Below are 23078 nucleotides of genomic sequence, written 5' to 3' on the forward strand. Positions count from 1 at the left end.
AAAAAGTGTCAACTAGCCTATTTAAAGGGATGGATACCAGCAAAGCAGAAACGCATTCTTATTGGCAGATGGCTGTTGATGTGAAGTGAAACGCCATAGCCTATAAATGCAACACTTCGCACACACGCAATGATGTGTTGTCACTGTCCTGATGTGTCCGCTAACCTGAGACGTAGGTAGAGTAAAATACTGACAAACTTGCCTATTCAAAGAAAATAACTTCTGTGCCTCGGGACGCTCGACAAAAGTGATAACTTAAACCTGCTGCCGTATGCGAGAGAGAAAGAGTAAGGGAAACCAGACTGAGTGGCGCCGCAACGCGTTACATTACGAAAAGGTTTACAATTCCATATGAAAATATGCTTAATATGAAAATACCTCGTTGGTCTAGTGGTTAGCCCATGTGGTTTCGGATCTCGGGGTACTGGGTTTCGTTCGCGGGTTCACGCTCACAGCGTGGTCTATATTACATGCAACAATACCAAATATTGAATTGCTTTTTTTCTCGATTTTTCATCTCTAACAAAATTTCTTACTTTTTTGAGGGAATGCCATGGATGGTTCTTAACTGTCTATAACTTTATTTTTAAATAATAGGCTCAGAAAGGTTAGAACTTAAAGCCACCAATAAAAAAAAAGCCTATTGACATTTTACTTTGACAAACGTATTGATTTTGACATGTAATGTCGTTGTCAAATGTTATTAATTGTCAACTTGTCGATCGAAAAATCAAAATAAATCCTGACTTTTGAATTTTGTCTCAAAAAAGTAACAATTATTGCTTAAAAATGAGTAAAGTACCTTTGCGAGATATTTCGCCTATAATGCAGGCTATAAGAAACTTCCTCCTTGGAGTTAGTAAAGATTTGTTATTGCCTTGTTGTCGTTATGTAATATAACCACTTTGCAGTACCATTATTATGATTTTTGCAGAGAAAACATACAACTGCCTTGAGATCTGAGCACCTCATAGCAGCTAGGACTCAGCCTCCTCCACAAATTCCTGATGGGGTTTCGCACAAGTATGTTTATGAATTTATTTTTTTGATAAACTGTTTAGGACATTGGTAGTGTCAAGTGTTGTTTTGATACATATTAAGCCTTTTTTTGATGGAGCTGATGAATTGATAAATGATAATTTAACATCTGAGCAGCGATTTACACATTCAAAATTTTGTAAATACCAGGTTTATGATATTATATTTTTTCCTAAAGACTATGCATAAGAATATGCTTTTAAACGGTTTTTAGCTGGAATATTGTTTACATTTATTATACCATACAAAATAATCCATACTAATAACATAAATTGTGAAAGTAGGGATGTTTGTTACACTTTTACACAAAAACTACTCAACCGGTTGTCATATAACTTTGTACACATATTCTTGGAAGGTTTTAGAAATAACCTAAGGTAGGGTGGGGGTAGAGTATGTTATAATAACAATAAGGCAAAACAATGTTTGTTGGGACAGATAGTATATAAAATTGGGAGATATGTAGTAATATGTACTAATAGGATAGTAAAGTTTACTTATTTGTAGGCACGCTCACAACTACTATTACTCACGAGATGCTCGTCGGGAAGTTGCACCACCTCTAGATGTAACTCAAAAATTGATTGCTGATAGCAGTGCTGATAAAGGGTAATGTAATACTATACTATAATAGGAAATAATTTTAAGAGACTTACATGGAATAAAATACTAAATAAGTAGATATAACAATAAACACAATAAAAACGATCCATATCATTTCATGTTAAGCTCCAGAACTGCTGAACAAGTTTTTATGCAATTAAAAAAATAAATCATATAGGTCTAACCATAATGTATTAGAGTAAGACAAGATAAATTAATTGCATGAAATAAATTAACTGAATTTCACAAAGTTGTATCTGATTTGTGTTTATTTACTCAATGTTTAAAAAAGTTATTGTCTGCCATGTTAAATAACTCCATGTCCAGAAAGTTGTACAATGCCTTGTAGCAATGCAAATATTGATCTCCCTTTTGTTGCATTGGGACAAAATAGTGAAACACAGAGAAACAGATAAAATTGTCACTTGGTGCCGAAACAATTGTCTCTTGGTGTGTAAAATCCACTGAATTGGTTGGAATAGTCAATAGTTGTGATCATAATAATTAAGGTAACATGATGATGAGCATCAGAACCTAAAGTTTTTCAGAATAAAATTACAACACATCAGAAGTGCTGATGGGTAGGACACATAGTTTGAAGAACTGAGGGACTATTGTGTTTGAATAGTGACGTCACACCAGACAGTGCCGGTTGATCTACTAGATGGACTGGCAAACAAAATGTGACACTCATTAAGGCAGTGCCTACATAAGGCCTGTCTACATATCTATTTTCTGAAGTGATGATGATGATGACCACTACTGAAATGTTGGCCTTTTATATAGTCATACACAATCTTTTTGATGTTTCTCTTGCAACATACGTTCTTAGCAGATGTCTACTACTACTCACTAAAAATGGCTATGTAGTTAGTCTGTACACCGTAGAAGTAGGTGCAAGACGATTACCAGCAAAATCTCTCTATAACTTGCTTAAAGACCTTGGCCTCTCTAGAAGTGCAGCTAGTTCTATATCAGCTGGTGCCTATTACCTCTAGTTTAATACTGTTTGTTTTTTTTAATTATTCATAACTTTTTTTTCAGAACACCAAAAGCTGCAGCTAATGTTAGGCCCACTCCAGGCCCGCTGTTCCAGTGGGATAAACACTATGACTAATAATAATTAATATTTATAATAGATGAAATTAAAATTCTGTTGTTTTTAATTTAATTGTAAAAATATAGATATCGCTTTTGATTTGTTTTTTTTTCTTGAAAACAATGGTAATATATATTATTGATATTTGTAAGCTGGTATATAATGAGCTGTGATAGCCCAGTGGATATGACCTCTGCCTCCGATTTGCCTGCACTTTTCATTTATGTGCATTTTAAGAAATTAAATATCATGTATCTCAAATGATGAAATTTTTTTCCTTCACCGTATATGGCCCATAGCCAGCGTAATGGACTATTGGCTTAACCCCCTCTCATTCTGAGAGGAGACTGCATCATCACTTACCATCAGGTGAGATTGTAGTCAAGGGCTAACTTGTAAAGAATAAAAAAAAAAAAAGGAGACTCGTGCTCAACAGTAAGCCGAATATGGCTTGAAAATAATATGATGAACCTACTTTGTTACTTACAAAGCTTTACAATTTTGTTCTTTGTTGTATTAGTAGGTACATAAATAACAAAAAAATGAGATTTTTTATATAAGCTATCACTTGTCTGCACCCGTGGTAAATGATGATGCAACCTATGGTCAACAAGCTTGTCTAGAAGATACTTATAGACGGTGGGAAGACAGATGCTGGAACAGCATAATATGTTTGCAGTATGTGTAAGGAAAGAATTGTTGTTTTTCAAATACTTTATTCAGACAAACACAAAGTAGTTAACACTTATAAATATTAACAATATAACAACTGCCAGCCTAAGTTACAATACCAATTTTATTACAAGTCTATTTCACAATAACTGTATTTATGATAAACATTCAATTATATCAATAAATAAACCACATACAGATCATTAATTCTATACAGAGGAAATAAATACAGATCTACGTAATATAGTCGCGATTTTATGTAAAAATGTTAGTCATTGTCACATACATTTGGATAATGTTGTACTTCTTGTAAACAGAAAGAGATATTTTCAACTCTGCTGCTATTGGTCGACAATATTATTTATGCATTCAAGAGATATTTATGTCATTGATGCATACTCTACTGTTATTGAGCTACTCAATAGCTCAACGGTAAGAGCGGTTGGACTCATCACTGAGAGATGGTGGTTCAATCCCCGCCCTGTTGGTCTATTGCCGTACCCACTCCTAGTACAGTCTTTCCCGACTAGTTGGAGGGGAATGTGAGTATTGGTCATATTATAAAAAATATGGCAAATATTCTTTAAAACGAAAAACAATACTAGGCCTACCATAAACTGTTGAAGCTAAAAAATCATTTTGTTTTTATTTTGTTTAACAGTAACATAGTACCATTAAAAATTTAGAATAACTGAACAAATAATAACATGATTACATTAAAAAACTAAAAAATACGCTTGATACCCATATAAGGGGGGTGCACTTCAAATAGCCTGTCCGCCACGTGACTATTTTTACGTATTCCTGACAGCAAACCCTTTCATTTGATATCCATATCATGGGGGTGGATTTAAAACAGCCAGTCCGCCATCTTCATCCGCACATCATTTTGGAGTTATAAATAAAAGGTTGAGGTTCTCGTGAAATAAAGACATATTCATCTTGCAACACAATATCACAACTTAACCTTATATGGAGCGTGAGTAGATGCAGTGCCTAATGATAGCTAAATGTACATTAATTACAATACTAGATATATCATCCGTAATTGAATCCTTATTCAATTCAACAATAACTATGCCAATATTTAAATATTTGTCAATATTTTGAGATTACAATATTTAATAATTACTATGATATTCATTACTGTTATTTGCGTGTTAACTTTTGATATCTTCAGATTTACTTATAAAATGTTATAATTATTTACAGATTAGTCAAAAGTCCAATATTGTGTGTAAATAATTTTGTATCTTAAAGTTATTAATATATTTAATATTTATGGTGAAAATAGTAACCTGGTTCATAATAATAGTTTTTTTTTTTACAATTTGTACAAAGTTGTTTATAGTTTCAAAATTGATCCTAAAGTAGTCTACAATATGTAAAATGTTTAATATGTATTATAAGATCAGAATAATGATAATAGTGAGAACATATACTACATATCTAATGCTTTCTGCTCTACCAAACAAAGTATTTGGGGTGTTGAATTTTGAATTTCATTTTCATATGTAAACATTTAGAATATCCACAATTTTAATCGCTGGAATCGGTAGTCTCAGGTGTTCGAATGTGCATCATGGAGAATGTCCCAAAGCTGAACGCTCTATTCCTGGTCGGTCTCCTGGACCGATACCTAAACCTGTGTCATTTATCTCCGTCAACCTGTTTCCTAAACTGCATCGCATCACCGTAGGCCTTCTTCACCGCCTTCCTGTCTGTGGGTTTCCTCGACTCGACCAGTTTAGCTTGATCCACAGTTTTATCCAAACCCAACGGTTCTAGTTTATTCGGTGGAAGCCATTGCCATGTACGTTTGACATCGAAGAATAGTACCAAGTATAGGACAGGCTCGTGGGAGTAGTTCTTCTTGAGGTTGAGAACATCTTGTGGTGGCACGGGCAGTGGGACTCCATTGTAAATATATCCTTTCGGCATCTTTGGATCTATTATCAGGGCTGGGTACCAGGGATAGCCTCTGTTAGATGGAAAATAAAGAAAGATTAATATAACTTTATGTTATATCTTTGTTATGAGTACCATATTTTCCTGAATATTTTCCTACGCGGCTAAAATATAACCTATGTTCACCAAAGATAATGTAGGATTCTAATCTATACTAATATTATAAAGCTGAAGAGTTTATTTGTTTGCTTGAACGCGCTAATCTCAGAACCTATTGTTCCGATTAGAAAAATTATTTCAGTGTTAGATTCCATTTATTAAGGAAGACCTATAGGCCCCGTATTCTTACAGAACGGGAACAAAAAGTATAATTACCTGCATTTAGCCCACACCAGTTGCAAGGGATCCAGCTTAATGTCCGGTTGATTAGATTTCACTGGCGTTTTTGAAGTAGACGACCTTGTGCCGCGGCCCTGAAATTAAATGATAAAATTTAATGTTAAAAAATAATACTATAATAATTCAATAGAATATGTGCGAAACCGGTCAGTTTAGCTTGTTTTTACAAACTTGAACCAGAGGCAAAAGTCTTAAGATCGTAGCTCATTAAAGCCACCCGGTACCAGACTCGCACCGCCTCGACGCTGGGCGTCCACTTGTAGTCGACAGGTGGACCACGGATGGACACCGCGTTGTCACCAGTGTACCTCTCGTTGTCAACAAATTTCCGAGTAGTCTACCAGCATTTGACCCTAGGTGTGAGGCTTCCTCGCGTGGACTCCTTGCGAGCGAGGCGATCCGGTGATGGTGCGGAGTTAATGTAGTGAGCTTATGCGATTTGTATGGGAACACACGAAGAATACTAAGGCACACTAAGGCGAGTTGGTGCATAAGCATGGAGAACGGACTATAAAGCTAGCAAAGTGGGTGAATACCTTGACTGGCGTAATGGGGGGCTCTGCACCATTTATTTTAATGAACTTAACACTCTGAATAAGTGATTGTTTGTTGACGTTTGGCAAGCATAGGGGACCGTTTAAAGCTAGTAAAGTGGATGAATACCTTGACAGGTGTGGTAGGGGGCTCTGCGTCGGACACGTCGGCTCGAGCGGCCCGCCGCCCGCGTCTGCGCGGCTCGGGCCCGCTGCCGCCCTCTACCGTCGAGTCCAGCGTTTCGTTGTAACTTGACCTGTCACATGACCACAAACATAAAGACAACATAATCCCTAGTGGGAGTTTTCAATGTTTTCATACTGTAAAAATGTTACACATGTGGCTATTCCTATTTTATAATCCTATTCGCCTTTGCCGGGATTTACATGTTCTTTCTATTCTGTACTGTGTCTATTCTGTTATAGTGCTATGTTAATTACAATAAAACTTACAAAATCTATTTTAATATCCAATACTGTTTAACACCAATTCTCATTCTATCTGAAAGATAAATTTACTTTCGTGGGAGTGCAATCGGAACTTAGATTGCGTCGCGCGCTAACTGTCTGCATCAGTTATCAACCCATATTCGGCTCACTGCTGAGCTCGAGTCTCCTCTCAGAATGAGAGGGGTTAGGCCAATAGTCCACCACGCTGGCCCAATGCGGATTGGCAGACTTCACACACGCAGAGAATTAAGATATTTCTCTGGTATGCAGGTTTCTTCACGATGTTTTCCTTCACCGTTTGAGACACGTGATATTTAATTTCCTAAAATGTACACAACTGAAAAGTTGGAGGTGCACGCCCCGAACCGGATTCGAATCCACAACCCCCAGAATAGGGATGATGACAGTTTTTAAATTATATATAAATTAAGAGTATGTTAATAGTAAAGCAATTTTCTAAAAGTAACAGGATATCTGCGATCATTACTTTCGGAGCTACAGGGATTTAAAGAGTCAGATTTGCGGCGCTGCCGCGGATCCCTGAAAAACGCTCTATACAAAATAGCACGTATTAGTGACGTCGTTGGATTGCTGATCGTTAGATTTGTATGGGGAGTTCAAACAAAATCACTAATATGTTTGTTATCTGTGCGTTCATGTTTATAGTTCATATATTGAAAAATGTCACATTTAATGTAAGGAAGCTAAAATTGTATGAATTTTCATCTAATTACGATAAAAAAAAAACTTAATAGATTTTGAAATTTTATAATCCTATTTATTTTGCAAATATCCCGACAATCTTTGCTATTTATGTATAAATTAGTTAACATTGACCCTATTTACCCGAATGTATCATAAAAATCAATATATTCAAACCTAGTCATCATCCTCATTGGAGGCAGAGGTCATATCCACTAGGCTACCACGGCTCTCGATGATGAATACTAACCCGTCAGTGGAGCTGAAGGAGCACGAGTGCTCGGACGCGTTCTCGTCGTCGTAGTGCGTGCACGACGAGCACGACTGCGACCACACCGAGCTGCTGCTGGACGACCTGGCGACCACGACCAATAGCAAACTCTGTAGTGCTAACATGCGTCCAATGACATGTCTCATGAAGAGAAATAAACAAAGGAGATCGACCATTTTTCATACATTAATGGGCCCAAATTTAATGAACGAATCGTTACAATGTTCTTATCCTACTTAGGTGGGATCGGCAAAATATGTCAATCTCCTCCATTCCCCTCTATTACCCGTCAACTCATCATCCACTCCCTTTACATACATGTCCTCTTTCATACACTTCAACCATCTCTTCTTTGATCTCTTGTGTCCTTCCTGATTAATTTTATTTTATATATTACTAATTGGAATTTAGCAAAAAAGGGTTTTCTGAGAATACTAGAAAATATAATCATTATATTTTCTAGTATTCTCTATGTAGAATATACAATCATTAAAAGCTAGTTAACTGAATTAACTAATAACAATTTATGAAAAGCAATCAGGGCCATATTCACAACCTTGTCATAATAAGTATTGTATTAATTATGTAATTATAGTTTAATTACCTGGATAAAGCTAGATCACTGTCCGACCCCACCTCACCAGGGGGTCCTCTGTACTGCAGGAAAGATGCACCCCCCGGCACACCAGCACCTCCGTTTTCCGCGCCCTCTCCCATACCCCTTGAACATCATTCAAAAGTGATATATACTCAAAAACACAATTATCCGCCTACTTTAATATACTCGCGTCATAATAAAGTGGGCGGACAATTGTGCCTCTGAGTATACTTGGACCTATACTAATATTATAAAGCTGAAGTGTTTGTTTGCTTGAACGCGCTAAGCTCAGGAAAATCCGGTTTGAAAAATTCGGAAGTTGGCTATACAACACAATGCACACCAATAAAACTTATTACATACCTGTTTTGCAGGAGGAATTATCAATTTGGTACAATTTGTACCTAAACCTATGGTTCATTCGTTATCAACCCATATTCGGCTCAATGCTGAGCTCGAGTCTCCTCTCAGAATGAGAGGGCTTAGGCCAAAAGTCCACCACGCTGGCCCAATGTGGATTGGCAGACTTCACACACGCAGAGAATTAAGAAAATTCTGTGGTATGCAGGTTTCATCACGATGTTTTCCTTCACCGTTTGAGACACGTGATATTTAATTTCTTGAAATGCACACATCTGAAAAGTTGGAGCATGCCCCGGACCGGATTCGAACCCATACCTTCCGGGATCGGAGGCAGAGGTCATATCCACTGGGCTATCACGGCTGTATAGTGCATACATGTATCCGCCGGGTATTCGCAAGTGATTCAATAAATACCTGAATAGATCAGGCGATGTGGCGGACTTGTCCTTGTGTTTGCGTGGTCTCCCGCGCCCCTTCTTCCGAGGAGACGCCTCGAGCTGTGCGCTGCTCCGTCCCAAGCTGGCTGATAATGTGGGCAACGTTGCTATAACATTTGTAAATATTGCTATACAAACACCTGACTTTACTTGACTCGTATGAAATTAAATTTCGCATAGTACATGGTATAAGGGTCCGAAGCATCGATATACATCGTTAGATGGGCCCTCCATACTAAAGAAGGCACAATTTTATGTCATTACCCAAAAACGTCCACGCGCACATGTTATCTTAGTAAGTAAAAAAAATAATTACTGTTTTTTTTTTATTTTAAACCCTTAATTATGCCTCCGTGTTCATTTTGGAAGTGTAAAAACACAAGCCACAACATGTAATCACGTCTCAAAAAATATAAAAAAAAAATCAGTCTAGTAGAACGATAATGAACTATTTAGGACCATTTAAATAAAAGTGTCAACTAGCCTATTGTTGACTAATATTTTAGTCAAATGCTCCGTTTGTAAGGGATTTGTTAACGTGACGTCATGAAACAGTTGAAATATTGACCATGATGTTCGACAGCGTTTTGGCTTGTATTCTCAAAAACATATTTTAAAATTCAAATTTTCATGTAATAATGTTTCGAAAAAAATATGATATTTTCTTTTCAATCTAAAAATATGATTTTTTATTTTCAATGAACAATTTACTAAAAAAAATAAAAGGAATTGAAAAAATTTAAAAGGAGCATGCAGACTGCAGGCATTTCAATTTTGGTTTACATGTTCCTTTTGGATTGAACAGAGTTTTTATCAAATAAATTGTATTAGAGTTTGACTATAATGCGTATAACTTCTTACCATCTGCCCCAAAACTTTTTGAAGGTGTTGCTAGCGTGGAAGGGCTTACTAGCAAAGTGGGTTTTCTGAGGCCACCCAAAAGTCCTAAGCCTGTGGAAAAGTGGGAACTTATTTAAAATACTGCGGGAATTATATAATTACTAATTATATTTCTTGGAAGAAAACCGACCCAGGATTCAAACCCAGAACTTGAAGCATCTCCTGATCTAAGGCCACATGAAACCAACAAGGAAGTTCATTTGTGGTCAAAATTCATTTATTTCAATTAGGCTTAGTTTACAAGCACTATTGAAATGTCAAGTTATGTCACAATTTAAATTTAAAATATATTAATATAAAAACTAATGCTGGTAATAATAATCGAAAACTTAAAATTTAAGTTACGAAGGTTCCAAAGGGCCAAGGGCCTTGGTTCAAGAATAGCCTATAAAAACTCAGCCAAGGTTTATTTTTTTTTTACCGCCATTTTATTTATCAGAACTAAGCACACAATCATATAATGCAGTTTAACACCAAGCTTTTTTATCATTCATTAACTTTCCTAAAAGCTTGCGTTTAATAGACACTTTGAACTTTTTGAGAGACATACCAGTCGTCTCAGGTTGTTTCGACGGCGACCTCTCCGGCGTGGCCAACTTCTGAGTGCGTTCAACGCTTTTCCTTGTGATCACCGGCGCTTCTGAATCCGTTGTGGGTGTGTCTGAGGATAAAACGTTCGCCAAATTCAAACCCAATTAAATTTTCCAAAAAAGAACTATTTATTCAAAATTGAATTGTCAATGCAGCAAACTTTAGCGTGACGTCTCAACACACCGAATTGCGCAACCATTAATAACCTGACTATAGCTTGGCAATTTCGTTGAAGACACTCCTATGGTATGCGGGCGACGGGGGGAAGGACTCGCGGACCATCGGGAGTGTTACGAACAAATTTGCCAAGATATAGTATGTTTTTCGCTTACCGCGCAACCATACGCCTCATGTTCAGAGCGGGACACAGCTATGCTAAGATATCTGTCACTCTTTTTAACACACGGTGCGTGTGTGAATATCGCTTTTTAGTAAAAAATAAAAAGAAGAACATTGTATAGCTAAGCTAATTTGTTCGTAACACTCCCGGTGGTCTGCGCGGGCTCGACTTCAGTTCATCCCCCCCCCCCCCCCCGTCGCCCGCATATCATGGGAGTGTCATCAACGAACTTGCCAAGCTAGTCAGTCTATATAAAACCAACCTGCTATACTCTCTGCTACACTGGTACTTTGTTTGACGCTTATAGGTTAGGACTCACCGATTTCTCTAGGCTCTCGTGGCAGTCGGGACACGGCGTGCGCCGCCCGGCCCCTGCCCCGCCGCCCCCGCCGGCCTCTGCCCCGCCCGCGGCCCCGCCACCAGTTCCTGTTCACTTTGCTCTTAACCTCCACTGGGGAGTTGTCTCGCTGGAACATAAAAGAGCGTATTTTTAAATTAAAATCATTTTAGTTCGCTAATCAGATACTTTGAAGATCTTTCAGTCAGTTACAGTACCATAACATATCTCGACACGAGAAAAACACAAGTGTCAACCAATAGCGGCGCAGCCGAAAATATGTCTCTTTACTTGCCTTGGTAGTAAGGCCAACGCCTTACTACGTAGCAAAGCCCTACTTTTAAAACCTTTTTTTTTTTTCGCGGGGGAAATCTCTTTCTGAGATACCCGACTTACTGGGGGACAAGATGGGTTATGTGAAATTTACCACTAAAACCCCCTCGGTGGCCACCCTCAGCGCATTTTGGTAGGCTCCGGGACCTCAGTTAAACTCGCCGGTTTTAAAACCTAGTAGCCTAAAATCTCACCTCTAGTGTGATGTAAGAAAAAACAAAGTATTTTCATATGTACCGTATTGTTGTCATCGTCTGTATGCAGATCTCGGCGGAGGCTTGTGTGGCGCCGCTCACTGCGAGCCAGCGACACGCCGCGTTCGCTGCGAGTGTCTGAAACAAAGTCATCTAATAAGCTATTCCTTGTTGCCTCACCATATCAGTACACCGTAGAACAGAATAGGGAGGAATTTTGACGGCCTCCGTGGCGCAGTGGTATGCGCGGTGGATTTACAAAACGGAGGTCCTGGGTTCGATCCCCAGCTGGGCTTGGTCCAGGTCTGGCTGGTGGGAGGTTTCAGCCGTGGCTAGTTACCACCCTACCGGCAAAGACGTACCGCCAAGCGATTTAGCGTTCCGGTACGATGTCGTGTAGAAACCGAAAGGAGTGTGGATTTTCATCCTCCTCCTCTTTCAAGTTAGCCCGCTTCCATCTTAGACTGCATCATCACTTACCATCAGGTGAGATTGTAGTCAAGGGCAAAAAAAAGGGCTCCCCAACTGATACTCTCAGGCCAAAACACCCTTCTCGAACGGCCCTCTAAGCCGAGAGCGTCTCAGAGGAGACGCCGTAATAGTCTGCCCATCCACTCTGCTTTTACCTTTGGGCGCCATCAGGCGATGCTTCTGCGCTCGCCCAAAGCCCCCCAGTGGAGCCGCTGAGGTTCCATTAAGGAGCCTACGGCACTTACACAATCAGAAAAAACAAGAATAGAATATTTACAAAGTGTCATACGCTCCGGCGGCACCTTGTACACGCGAGGCCGATGCGCATCGTCCGCCTCGCCCTGTCCTGCTACGTCACGTATACCCGCTTCGATTACATCAGCTAACATCTCAGACCAATTATAAAAAGACCTGTATTGCACTCATAGTCACGAACAAAATTGTCTGTCATTTTCTGAAGAAAACGAGCTTAGATTTGGTATATATTTTATACTAAACTAGAAGTTTTTGCCCGTTTTTTACGCAATCAATTACACAAAAAGGTGTTTTTACGGAGCTCTTTAACCGACGAACACGATTACAACTATTTAACATCGATACTATAGAGACAGTTTCTATAATCGCATTGGATCGTTGATCATATACTTGGCAGAAAAGCGCCTCGTCCGCCTCGCCCTGCCCCGCCTCGATCACGTCAGCTAACATTGTCTATAACACGTCGCAGTTACCCGCGGTGCGGTCGCTGTCGCTGGTGGAGCGGCGCACGCTGCGACGGCGCCTCGTGCTCGGCTCGCGCTCGCGAGGCCGGTGCGCCTCGTCCGCCTCGCCCTGCCCCACCTCCATCACGTCAGCTAACATTGTCTATAACACGTCGCAGTTACCCGCGGTGCGGTCGCTGTCGCTGGTGGAGCGGCGCACGCTGCGACGGCGCCTCGTGCTCGGCTCGCGCTCGCGAGGCCGGTGTGCCTCGTCCGCCTCGCCCTGCCCCGCCACGTCGCGCATGCCCGCCTCGATCACGTCGCGACGCGCTTGACGGAATATCGGCGCGCACTGCTCCCGCATCTTTATGCCCGCCCTAGCGAGAGACAATACCTTTTATTCACTCACATCAAAATCACCATGCTAGGCGTGCATACTTAATGTGAATATATATTTAAATTATTTAAGATCATTCTTCACAAGATAAATCTATAAAATAACTTAATATAGGCTGTAGCCTAGCATGCGTAAACGACATAGCATGCGTCGTCATAGGCCTATTGAATAGAGGGATTTTAGAAAATTTATAAAAGACATTTAACAGTCTGAGTCCAGGATAGGAGATTCAGCGCCTTGTGATGCGTAGCCACCCAGGTTATCACGCGTTGCTGCAGATATAATTATAGCTTGGCACCTTCGTTCGTAACACTACCGATGGCCCGCGCGGGCCGGGGGGCGTGTAGCGATGAATAGAAAACCCACGACTGATGCACCTCACTTTCCCTCGCGCACGAGTTCACACCCGCGCAGTCTTTCCCCCCGTCGCCCGCATATCATCAACGAACTTGCCATACTATAGCAACAGGTAATAAAGTAACTTTTGAATGTTTCTGTAGGTCATGAACTTACTTATAAAACACAGTGTCCTTGTTATTGTATGTCAGGCAGTTGTCGATCATGAGCTGGAAGTCAGCCTCCACGTCGTCTATGGTCTTGTACACGCCTTTGTCCAGTTTCTTCCCCATCGTACTGAGGTCCATGGGGTGTTTCACTATGGTACTGTAGTCTGGAACCTAATGTGGTGATTGTTGGTTTTAATTACTGTTATAGAACTTGGTCGCTAACTATGAGCCTCGTAAGAAGGCGCAATCACACGCGCATAGCTCGTTCCATCGGCGCGCACAGCGGGCGATGGAACGAGCTATGCTAGGAGTGTCTCTGCGTGATCGAATCAGAAATGAGGAGATCCGCAGAAGAACAAAATCAAACCAAAAAAAAACCGCAGTTGAGCTATGTCACTGACATAGCTCAACGAGTCGCGAAGCTGAAGTGCAATGGGCGAGGCACATAGTTCGAAGAGCTAATGGACGTTGGGGTTCCAAGGTGTTGGAACGGCGACTCCACCAGGTGGACTGACGACATCAAGCGAGTCGCAGGGATTCGCTGGATGCAGGCGGCTCAGTATCGTGATGTTTGTAAGTCCCTACAAAAGGCCTATAAACTGCAGTGGACTTCCATCTTCTGATATGATGATAGAAATTGATGTGGATGGTAGCTTTTTATATTGCTGTCATCTTCTATTTAAATACAAAAATCAATTGCTTTTGTATCGGCTATACCCCTTTAGCTGATTTTGAAATGTTTGTTGTAGTCCAGGGAAGTTTTAAACGGTGATGGTGAGGTAAACCGACCATGACTTTTCCAGTGTAAGCACACCATTCCAGCACCTAGGGACCCCAATGTGCTCCCACACGCGCGTGTACGCATACCTCGAGCGGGTCCACGGGCTCGGTGAACACGTCGCTCTGGTCGGCGTGCCGCAAGAGCCGCAACAGCTTGTGCAGCGCGGCTCTCTCGGGCCGCAGCGAGTGCAGCACGCAGCGCTCCCACACGCGCGTGTACGCATACCTCGAGCGGGTCCACGGGCTCGGTGAACACGTCGCTCTGGTCGGCGTGCCGCAAGAGCCGCAACAGCTTGTGCAGCGCGGCTCTCTCGGGCCGCAGCGAGTGCAGCACGCAGCGCTCCCACACGCGCGTGTACGCATACCTCGAGCGGGTCCACGGGCTCGGTGAACACGTCGCTCTGGTCGGCGTGCCGCAAGAGCCGCAACAGCTTGTGCAGCGCGGCTCTCTCGGGCCGCAGCGAGTGCAGCAAGCAACGCTCCCGCACCCGCGTGTACGCATACCTCGAGCGGGTCCACGGGCTCGGTGAACACGTCGCTCTGGTCGGCGTGCCGCAAGAGCCGCAACAGCTTGTGCAGCGCGGCTCTCTCGGGCCGCAACGAGTGCAGCAAGCAACGCTCCCGCACGCGCGTGTACGCATACCTCGAGCGGGTCCACGGGCTCGGTGAACACGTCGCTCTGGTCGGCGTGCCGCAAGAGCCGCAACAGCTTGTGCAGCGCGGCTCTCTCGGGCCGCAGCGAGTGCAGCACGCAGCGCTCCCACACGCGCGTGTACTCCGCCTTCAGCCGCTCCCTCTTGCGTACCAACTCGCAAAGCAACCTACGATGCAGACCAAGTATTTAAAAAAGAGGAAAGTTCGTTTTTGTTGCGAATGCCGAGTTTGAATCCCGAGCAAGGGAAGGATTCTGTGATTGAATTAACGTAGCAAGTGATTCCTAAACTTAGTGAATTATTAAAGCAAGTGAATCCTAAACTTAATGAGTCATTGGCGTAGCTAGTGATTCGTAAACTTAGTGAGTGAATTAGCGTTGCAAGTGATTCCTAAACTTAGTGTAGGTTTTAAAGGCTCGTTAGTCTCAAGAACTAAGAACTTTTCATCGTCATCATCACCATTAACAACTTATATTCGGCCCACTGTTAAACACGAGTCTCCTCGCAGAATGAGAAGGGATAAGCAAATAGTAAACCATGCTGGCTCAATACGGAGTGGCAGACTTCACATACGATAAGAAATAAGAAATTTTTAAGTATGCAGGTTTCCTCACAATATTTTTCCTTCACATATGAGCCCGTGGCATTCTATTTCTTAAAATACACATAATTGAACAGTTGCAGATGCCTGCTTTCAGAACCGGATTCGAACCTATGCCCCCCGAATTAAAGGCAGGGGTCATATCCACTGGGCTATTGTGGCTTCCATCTAATATATATATTATATGTGGTGTATGATAACACTGGTTATTTTCGAAAAGAAAAAGTTTGTTCTTCTTTTAATTGAATTACCAGCGTAGCAAGTGATTCTAAGTTAGAATTCTAAACTTAGTGAGGATTCAAAAACACAAAAAACAAGGTTTGCTCTCGTGAGACACATACAACTTTCATTCCACTAGTCTTATGTACTTAGAGCTTTTAAAGTTTCAAATTAACTTGTACTAGCCGATGCCCTGCGGGTTACCCGCATAATTTCTGTTTACTTACAAATAATTTGGCATTCACTTAGAAATAAAAAGGTAAATAATTTTCAAAATCAATTCAGTAGATCCAGAGATAACCTCCTACAATACCACAAAATTTACCTTTTTATAATATTAGTATAGATATAGACTTATACTTAGTATGTGAGTATGTTAATGAAAATATATGTACCTCGCTCTTTCCAAATCCTGTCGTATTCTCTGCCAGTACTTAAGTTGATTACATAGTTCCCGAATATTAACTGTACCATCCTGGATACCTCGGCTACCTGTCAAACCAATTTAATTATAAGTGATTAACATACTCACATTTATTGTAACAATCTTTTTTTAACTTCCAGAGTCTGTTTTGTTACTTGAAATATTGCAAATGTGACGTCATTCAAAAACCAATATGGCGGTCACGCAATAATAGGACACCAGTTAAGTTAAGGGTGCATATAAAATGAATATCTCTTATGGGTATCAAACAATACACGGCCTGCTGATAAAATTTTGCTGCATTGCTGAGTTCTGTTTTACCAGCATACCCTATGCTGGTAAAACGACAAGCACATGAGGCTTAACAATAATATGAGACTCATATTGATGGATACAGAATGGTATTGATGTTTTTCCACCTAACGTCAAGTAAGCTTTTACCGTCACCTAATACTGTTATAGAATGGAACTGACTTCAAAGACGTATTTCAGTTATTTTGATTTTAACACAAGATTACTAAACCGATTTTCATGAAAATCAAATGGGACCAATCTGGAAATATACTCTTTTGATTTGATTGAAGTCGGTTAAAAAAATTAGCTCACTAAAGTGAAAGTTAATAAATAATTTACCATGGTGACTAGTGAGACTCTGCAGCCTCCGCAACAGAGGCACGCCGTTCCTGCTGTGTCGCTTAAGCGTCCAATAAGCGAGCAAGCGCTTCATCAGCTGAGCGCGCGCCGCCGGTGGCCCGTGAGCGAGCTGAGCGATCTCAGCGACTCGCTCAGCGGGTAACGTTGGCACTAGTACTACGGGTGCCCAGGTTCTCTTTAGCGCTAGCACCCGCCTCGCCTGATATTCAAAATTCAATTTGAATTGCTTAACAAATCAATAAAAAGTAAAATTGTAATTTTTTTAAAAGTCCACAACCATTAAACATGGTTAAAAAAGCATAAAATAATATATAAACCCCCCGCCCTCCCCCCGCCCCCAACTTGAAGAGAATATTTTTGACGGCCTCAGTGGCCATCTTAGATTGCATCATCACTTACCATCAGGTGAGATTGTAGTCAAGGGCTAACATTGTAAACAATAAAAAAAATATATCCCTCTGGCTGCTGTGCAATACAAAATATTTTCAGTAGGTAATACAAAAATTGCTTTTGTTCAAATAGTTAGTATGAAGCTAGTTTTTGAGTTCTAATAATTTATTTAGGTACCTGTTTAATTTTCTCTCTTCCTTTCTGCCTTATGGCTGACAGATCGGTCGGTTTGTTGTCTCCTTCAGATTCTAAAGCTCTTCTTTCCTACAAAATATAACCATCAATATTCGAAATTTACATAATTATCATAAGCGGTATGACACAATGAGGAAGTATAAAAATGTAGGTGTACGGTGCAGAATTAGCATTGTACGAAATATGAATAATGAGGGAGTGTTCTTTACTCTCATATAATGAAAACTCAATGACTTCCTGGAACAGTTGTAATAAGGAAACCTGCATACCAGAGAATTTTAGTAATTCTCTGCGTGTGTGAAGTCTGCCAATCCGCATTGGACCAGCGTGGTGGACTAATGGCCTAACCCCTCTCATTTTGAGAGGAGACTCGAGCTAAGCAGTGAGCCGAATATGGGTTGATAATGATGATGATTATACCTATTAATGGTGAAACATTGTTACCTTAATACATAAGAACATCTTTGTATAACTAAATTTAATGTTTCTTGCAAATAAATGTTTCTGATTCTGAAATAGGCTGACTATAATATTACCTGCAAGATGTGTGCAGGGGTGTGAGCATCGCAGTAAGCCATTTTCGCGACCTGCACTGGCTGGCTGGGGTCCCGCCCCGAACCTGCTGCTTCCATCTTCATGTAAAGACTGCAAAAAAAAATATGGTTGATGGACTAGACATCTTGATCCTAAGCTAAATGTAAATAGTATATTGTTGATTGTGGTCCTTACGCCTAGACTAATTATTATCCATTTTGTAACACAATCATCAAGTCAAATTTAACAGTTAAGTATTACATCTACCCTCATGTATCCATTAAAATGTAGGATAGGAACACTGCAAATAGGCTAAATTTGGGGGATAAACTCATATGTGGATTGAGCTTCAGCCGAAACCTAAATAATCGTTTTCTGCTTGGTGACCCGACACTAAGGCTCAGTCCAGAAAGATGACAGAAAAGATTCTCTCGCGCGTATTACGCGCGACCGTTGATTCCACAAGGCGCGTACCAACGCGCGAGCATTGGGGAGAAATTCAGTACGAAACATCGAGTTGAACGTGCACTGGCTCTAGAGTTCGCGCGTTAACTGAACGCAACAAGGCGTCCCTAGTATCACGACTCGCGCGCAATACGCGCGAATCACGCGCGAGTCGAGAGTCTGGCGTAGTGCACGCGATTTACGCGCGTATTTTGAATTCACGCGATGCTTGTGGACGCGATGTATTGATGTCTAGTACTTCGACAACGCGCGTATGAGTTCGCGCGATATGATTCGCGACGAATTCGCCCCTTCTGGACAAGGTCTAAGTGAACCAAGGTAATCAAACGTTGGGTGCAAAGCTCACCCGGCCTGCTGCGCGCAGGTGACGTGGAAGGCGGAGTAGCAGTTGCTGCGGTGGCACTGGATGCAGGCGCCCGCGCCGCGCTGCTTGCACACCATGCACTGCAGCTTCCAGCGCGCTGCCGGGATCATCTCTATCGAATCTGATGACGAAACACAAATGTATCAGAGTAACCCTAATTATTCTCTTAATGATAAACTTAGGTACTCCACTTTGTACTCCTAACACCTAAGCGTATTATCTATGTAACTGCCATTACCAATGTTTGCACCAACCTTGTTACCAAAGAAAATTTTTCGCTCTACTCAGTGGGCTAATAGTATTGATACAAACATTAGCACCAACTTTCGGAGGCAACATACTAGTAAGTCAGCGTTTCAGCAGGGGTTCTACATACTAATATATCCTTACCTATCGGCTCCAAAAACACTGTATTCGCGAACCGCACTTCTGGTATCCAAAGAGCGCAAACCACGTGCGCCCATGTCCCTTGATCTGTCTGTTTGAATGCACCTGCCAAGTAGTAAATATAAAATAAGTAGTAATAAATAAAAAATATCAATGTTATGATTACAAACCTTTACTTAACAGAAGCATAGAATATATTATGAAAAACCAATTCTTAATTTAGTAAGTGGTACAAGAATGCTTTTTTGTCCAAGATTACTATTTATTCCTTGTGCCATGGACCCTTAGGCAACAATTTATAAGATAACATATATTTTATAGAGCTTCAAATATTGTACCCACGAGATAAAAGCACAAATACATATGAGCCACTATTTTAAATTAGTATGTTCCAATTACAGCAATTGCCACAGCAAGCCTTCAAAAGCTGTGCCAATAAGTGTCCATTCACAAAGTCAGTCGCAGTTGTCGGTAGCAGTTGATGCTCGTGTAAATGAACCCTTACGAAGCATATAAAAAAATATTAATCTAATTCTTAAATGCCTGATTTGAGCAAGGACATCTTATAATTATTGCTTTAGCCAGAAGATCAAAAAATTATCACATCAAAAAAGTAATAATGAAAATAGTAGTACCTCCCGTATTCGGGCACAAGACACAATTGACGAGGCGAGAGGGTGACTGCAAACACCGCCTGCACAACCATTGTCCCTCTGGTATATAGGGCACCTACAACAGACCAGTACAATTATATTAAATCTGTGTATTTATTAATTATCAATAGCATTTTTTTTTATTGATGGTAAGTGATGATGAAGTCTGAGATGGAAGCTGGCTAACTTGTTAGGAGGATGAGAATCCACACCCCTTATGGTTTCTACACAACATCAAACCGGGACGTAATTCGCTTTGACGGCTCGTTTTTTGTTGGTAGGGTGGTAACTAGCCACATTTTCTCATACCTTGATATAAATTTCAGTTTTAAAAATAGTTTCACAAATGGTCTAGTGATTAGTCATTTAAGGCAAGTCACATCTAGCCCATCAGCATTATAAAATGATAAATAAATGGTTGTTTTATTTTATTTTACACTTCAGTATCTTCAGGAAATTTTGAGTCAACATTCAAATATTGCCAGTCAGTAATACAATAGTGACAATTTAATATTGTATTGGTATAAATGACAAAATGCATATAGCATATACACCATACAAAGCTGAAAAACAGCATAATCAAAAACATACCCCATAACAATCCTGATGAACTGCCAAGTTGCACATGTCACAGAACAAAATCACATTAGTGTTCTGACATTCGCCGTCCATGCAAATGCAGCAAACTGCATCCTCATCCACAGTTGCTGCTGTCTGCTGACCATTTTGAGATGCCTGAAAATAATATAAACATCAAGCATAATAAACTAGATCAAATAAACATATTGTTGAAATTCTCAGCCATGATATTGGAAAGTTTGTAGTGCCTCAGAAAGAAGGCTATGCATGATTACCATTATCATAAATTCTACTACTATCCTTCCTACTTATTTTAAACGCAAAAGTTTGTATGGATGTTTGTTACACTTTAATGCCACAACTACCTATTTGGCTGAAATTTAAAAGGAAGATACATATTACTCTGCATCAACACATAGGCAACTTTTCATCCCAGAGAAATCGATGTTCCCACAGGTTTTGTGAAAAGTAAATTCCTCGTGGACAAAGTAGCAGGCGTCCGCTAGTATCTGATAATAATTGTCACTATCACAATGAGCCTGCAATCCACATAGGAGCAGTACAGTGGGTCTAAGCATGATCTACATTGAGCAGGCTGTTAAACAGGCTGATAATAAATAAATGAATAGGTTTTTAACACATGTAAAGGTAAGAGGTTACTAGGCCAGTACAGGACTGCAAGTATAAATAAAATAAATATTCCTTACTTGAAAATATGACTCCTTCTCCAATCTATCCATCAACAGTTCCAAAGTGTCAACAGAGACTGGTGGCAGAGCTTGTTTTGTTCTATTCTTGTTTACAATAGCCAGCCATGCTGTGTCTTCTTCGTCTACGTCATATTCCACTTCTCCATCAAGTTCTTCAGCAGACTTCTCAATGAAACGGATGTAGGCATTTGGCCGAGGTGGTGCATCACATACTCTCTCGTTATAGTCTTCAATGAGCTAGGGTACATCACTTATACATTTAGGTTGTTGCAATACTTAAAATACTTGAAATATAAAACATTATAGCTGATTATGAATGCTTAAACTAAATTCAAACTTGTTGTGGAATGATGTGGAATCTTCTTCTATGTATATAAAAATGAATTGCTGTTCATAAATTCGAGAACGGCTGAACATATTTATCTCATCTTGGGCTTGAAATGTTTGTGGAGGTATAGGGATGGTTTAAAAATGGGCTGGGAAAACCATTAAAACAACCCTTTTCTATTTCCTATACAAACATTTAAGAGTCAAGAGATAGGGGTAGGGTAGGGGTAGAGTAGTGTAGAATAAGGTTAGGGAAGAAGTGCACATTAGCAAAGCTAGACTGAGTCCGCTAGCTATCAATAAATATATTAAAAATGAGGGTATTACTGGTTATTTTACACCTAATAATAATTTTAATTCAATAGTTCCTAAATTAATGACAATAAGTTTTATTAATAAACTCAAGAGAGTATCATCAAAGAACTTATAGCTTGGCATGCTCTTCCCTACCTAACTATAGAGTACAAAATAAACAGGCAGAATGATTGATTATTTATTACTTTGCTTTCAACTTACTCTGAAAGTAGCTTCAGGAAGCTTAACATGAGGTTCTGGTTGTGGTTCAATGAAAGGAAGAGGCTTTTCCAACTCAGCATTCTTTTTCTCCCATTCCTCTAAAGATATTATTGGCACTGGCTGGTCAATAGGAATTCTACTTATTTTGCCATCAATTTCAAACTGAACAACTTTCTGTGCCTCAGCAAAGGTTAAGGCTTCCTTTGGTGGGCTCTGGAGGGCGATGTCCCCCGTTGGCACCGCAGCCCGAATAGTTCTCCCTTTCTTGCGGTTGTTTGCGACCGCCGGAGTCACCGGTGTCGGGTTATCGTGATCATAATTAACCAAGTGGTATTGCAAGCCGCATAAGCTTTTGTATACTTTGTCACATTTGTCTAAAGGGCACTGATACGGTGGAGGGCGGTTCTGACGTAGCTTCTTACAAAACTCTAGCACATCGAAGTCCAAACCCATTTTAATTTAGTGTCAATAGATCATCGCATACGATCTTGATATTGTTTATTTGAAGAGTGAAGACGTATCGTTTTCGGTAAGTACTAATTTAGAACAAAATGTGACACGACAATTAATTGAATTTCACCATACATACGAGTTTTCTCCAAAAGTGAAAGGAAGGCGAGATTATTTGATTGATTATATTAAAAAAACGCGAAGAACGCAATTTTAAAACGCTAGCGAAATCAGGCGAACCACAGACAAATAGGTAAATTAATATCACATCACAGACGACAAATTTAATATAATATTGTTATATTCAATGTCGCACTTGAAATTGTCTTTGAAAAAA

General features: G+C 40.3%; 2 protein-coding genes across 2 annotated transcripts; one reads left to right on the forward strand and one right to left on the reverse strand.

The window, feature by feature from the left end:
* Positions 1 to 686: 686 nt before the first annotated feature.
* On the forward strand, positions 687 to 2839 carry LOC112053445 (NADH dehydrogenase [ubiquinone] 1 alpha subcomplex subunit 7). Its single transcript, XM_052883211.1, has 4 exons — positions 687 to 855; positions 935 to 1023; positions 1546 to 1647; positions 2686 to 2839. The coding sequence occupies exons 1-4, from the start codon at positions 790 to 792 to the stop codon at positions 2756 to 2758; spliced, it is 330 nt and encodes a 109-aa protein (XP_052739171.1). The 5' UTR covers positions 687 to 789; the 3' UTR covers positions 2759 to 2839.
* A 594-nt stretch (positions 2840 to 3433) lies between these two features.
* LOC112053441 (bromodomain-containing protein homolog) lies at positions 3434 to 22995 on the reverse strand. The gene is made up of 24 exons (XM_052883212.1): positions 22292 to 22995; positions 21446 to 21685; positions 20751 to 20894; positions 20142 to 20235; positions 19510 to 19611; positions 19102 to 19240; positions 18293 to 18401; positions 17739 to 17825; positions 17151 to 17370; positions 16489 to 16585; positions 15264 to 15441; positions 13848 to 14011; positions 13225 to 13314; positions 13121 to 13170; positions 11812 to 11906; positions 11224 to 11371; positions 10524 to 10634; positions 9935 to 10024; positions 9051 to 9180; positions 8280 to 8396; positions 7655 to 7759; positions 6383 to 6509; positions 5696 to 5793; positions 3434 to 5393 (listed from the first exon to the last, which is right to left on the reverse strand). Exons 1-24 carry the CDS (start codon positions 22742 to 22744, stop codon positions 5063 to 5065), a joined length of 3519 nt encoding a protein of 1172 aa, XP_052739172.1. The 5' UTR covers positions 22745 to 22995; the 3' UTR covers positions 3434 to 5062.
* Between the last annotated feature and the right edge of the window lie 83 nt (positions 22996 to 23078).

This window comes from Bicyclus anynana, chromosome 8 (assembly GCF_947172395.1).
Source record: "Bicyclus anynana chromosome 8, ilBicAnyn1.1, whole genome shotgun sequence".
In the NCBI taxonomy this organism is placed as follows: domain Eukaryota; kingdom Metazoa; phylum Arthropoda; class Insecta; order Lepidoptera; family Nymphalidae; genus Bicyclus; species Bicyclus anynana.

Coding starts and splice junctions, on each gene's coding strand:
- LOC112053445 (XM_052883211.1), top strand. CDS start 790: ATGAGTAAAGTACCTTTGCGAGATATTTCGCCTATAATGCAGGCTATA. Junction 856..934: donor TAAGAAACTTCCTCCTTGGA/GTTAGTAAAGAT, acceptor TGATTTTTGCAG/AGAAAACATACAACTGCCTT. Junction 1,648..2,685: donor GATAGCAGTGCTGATAAAGG/GTAATGTAATAC, acceptor CTTTTTTTTCAG/AACACCAAAAGCTGCAGCTA.
- LOC112053441 (XM_052883212.1), bottom strand. CDS start 22,744: ATGGGTTTGGACTTCGATGTGCTAGAGTTTTGTAAGAAGCTACGTCAG. Junction 17,826..18,292: donor CCCCTGCACACATCTTGCAG/GTAATATTATAG, acceptor TATATTTTGTAG/GAAAGAAGAGCTTTAGAATC. Junction 6,510..7,654: donor TCCTTCAGCTCCACTGACGG/GTTAGTATTCAT, acceptor GTCATGTGACAG/GTCAAGTTACAACGAAACGC.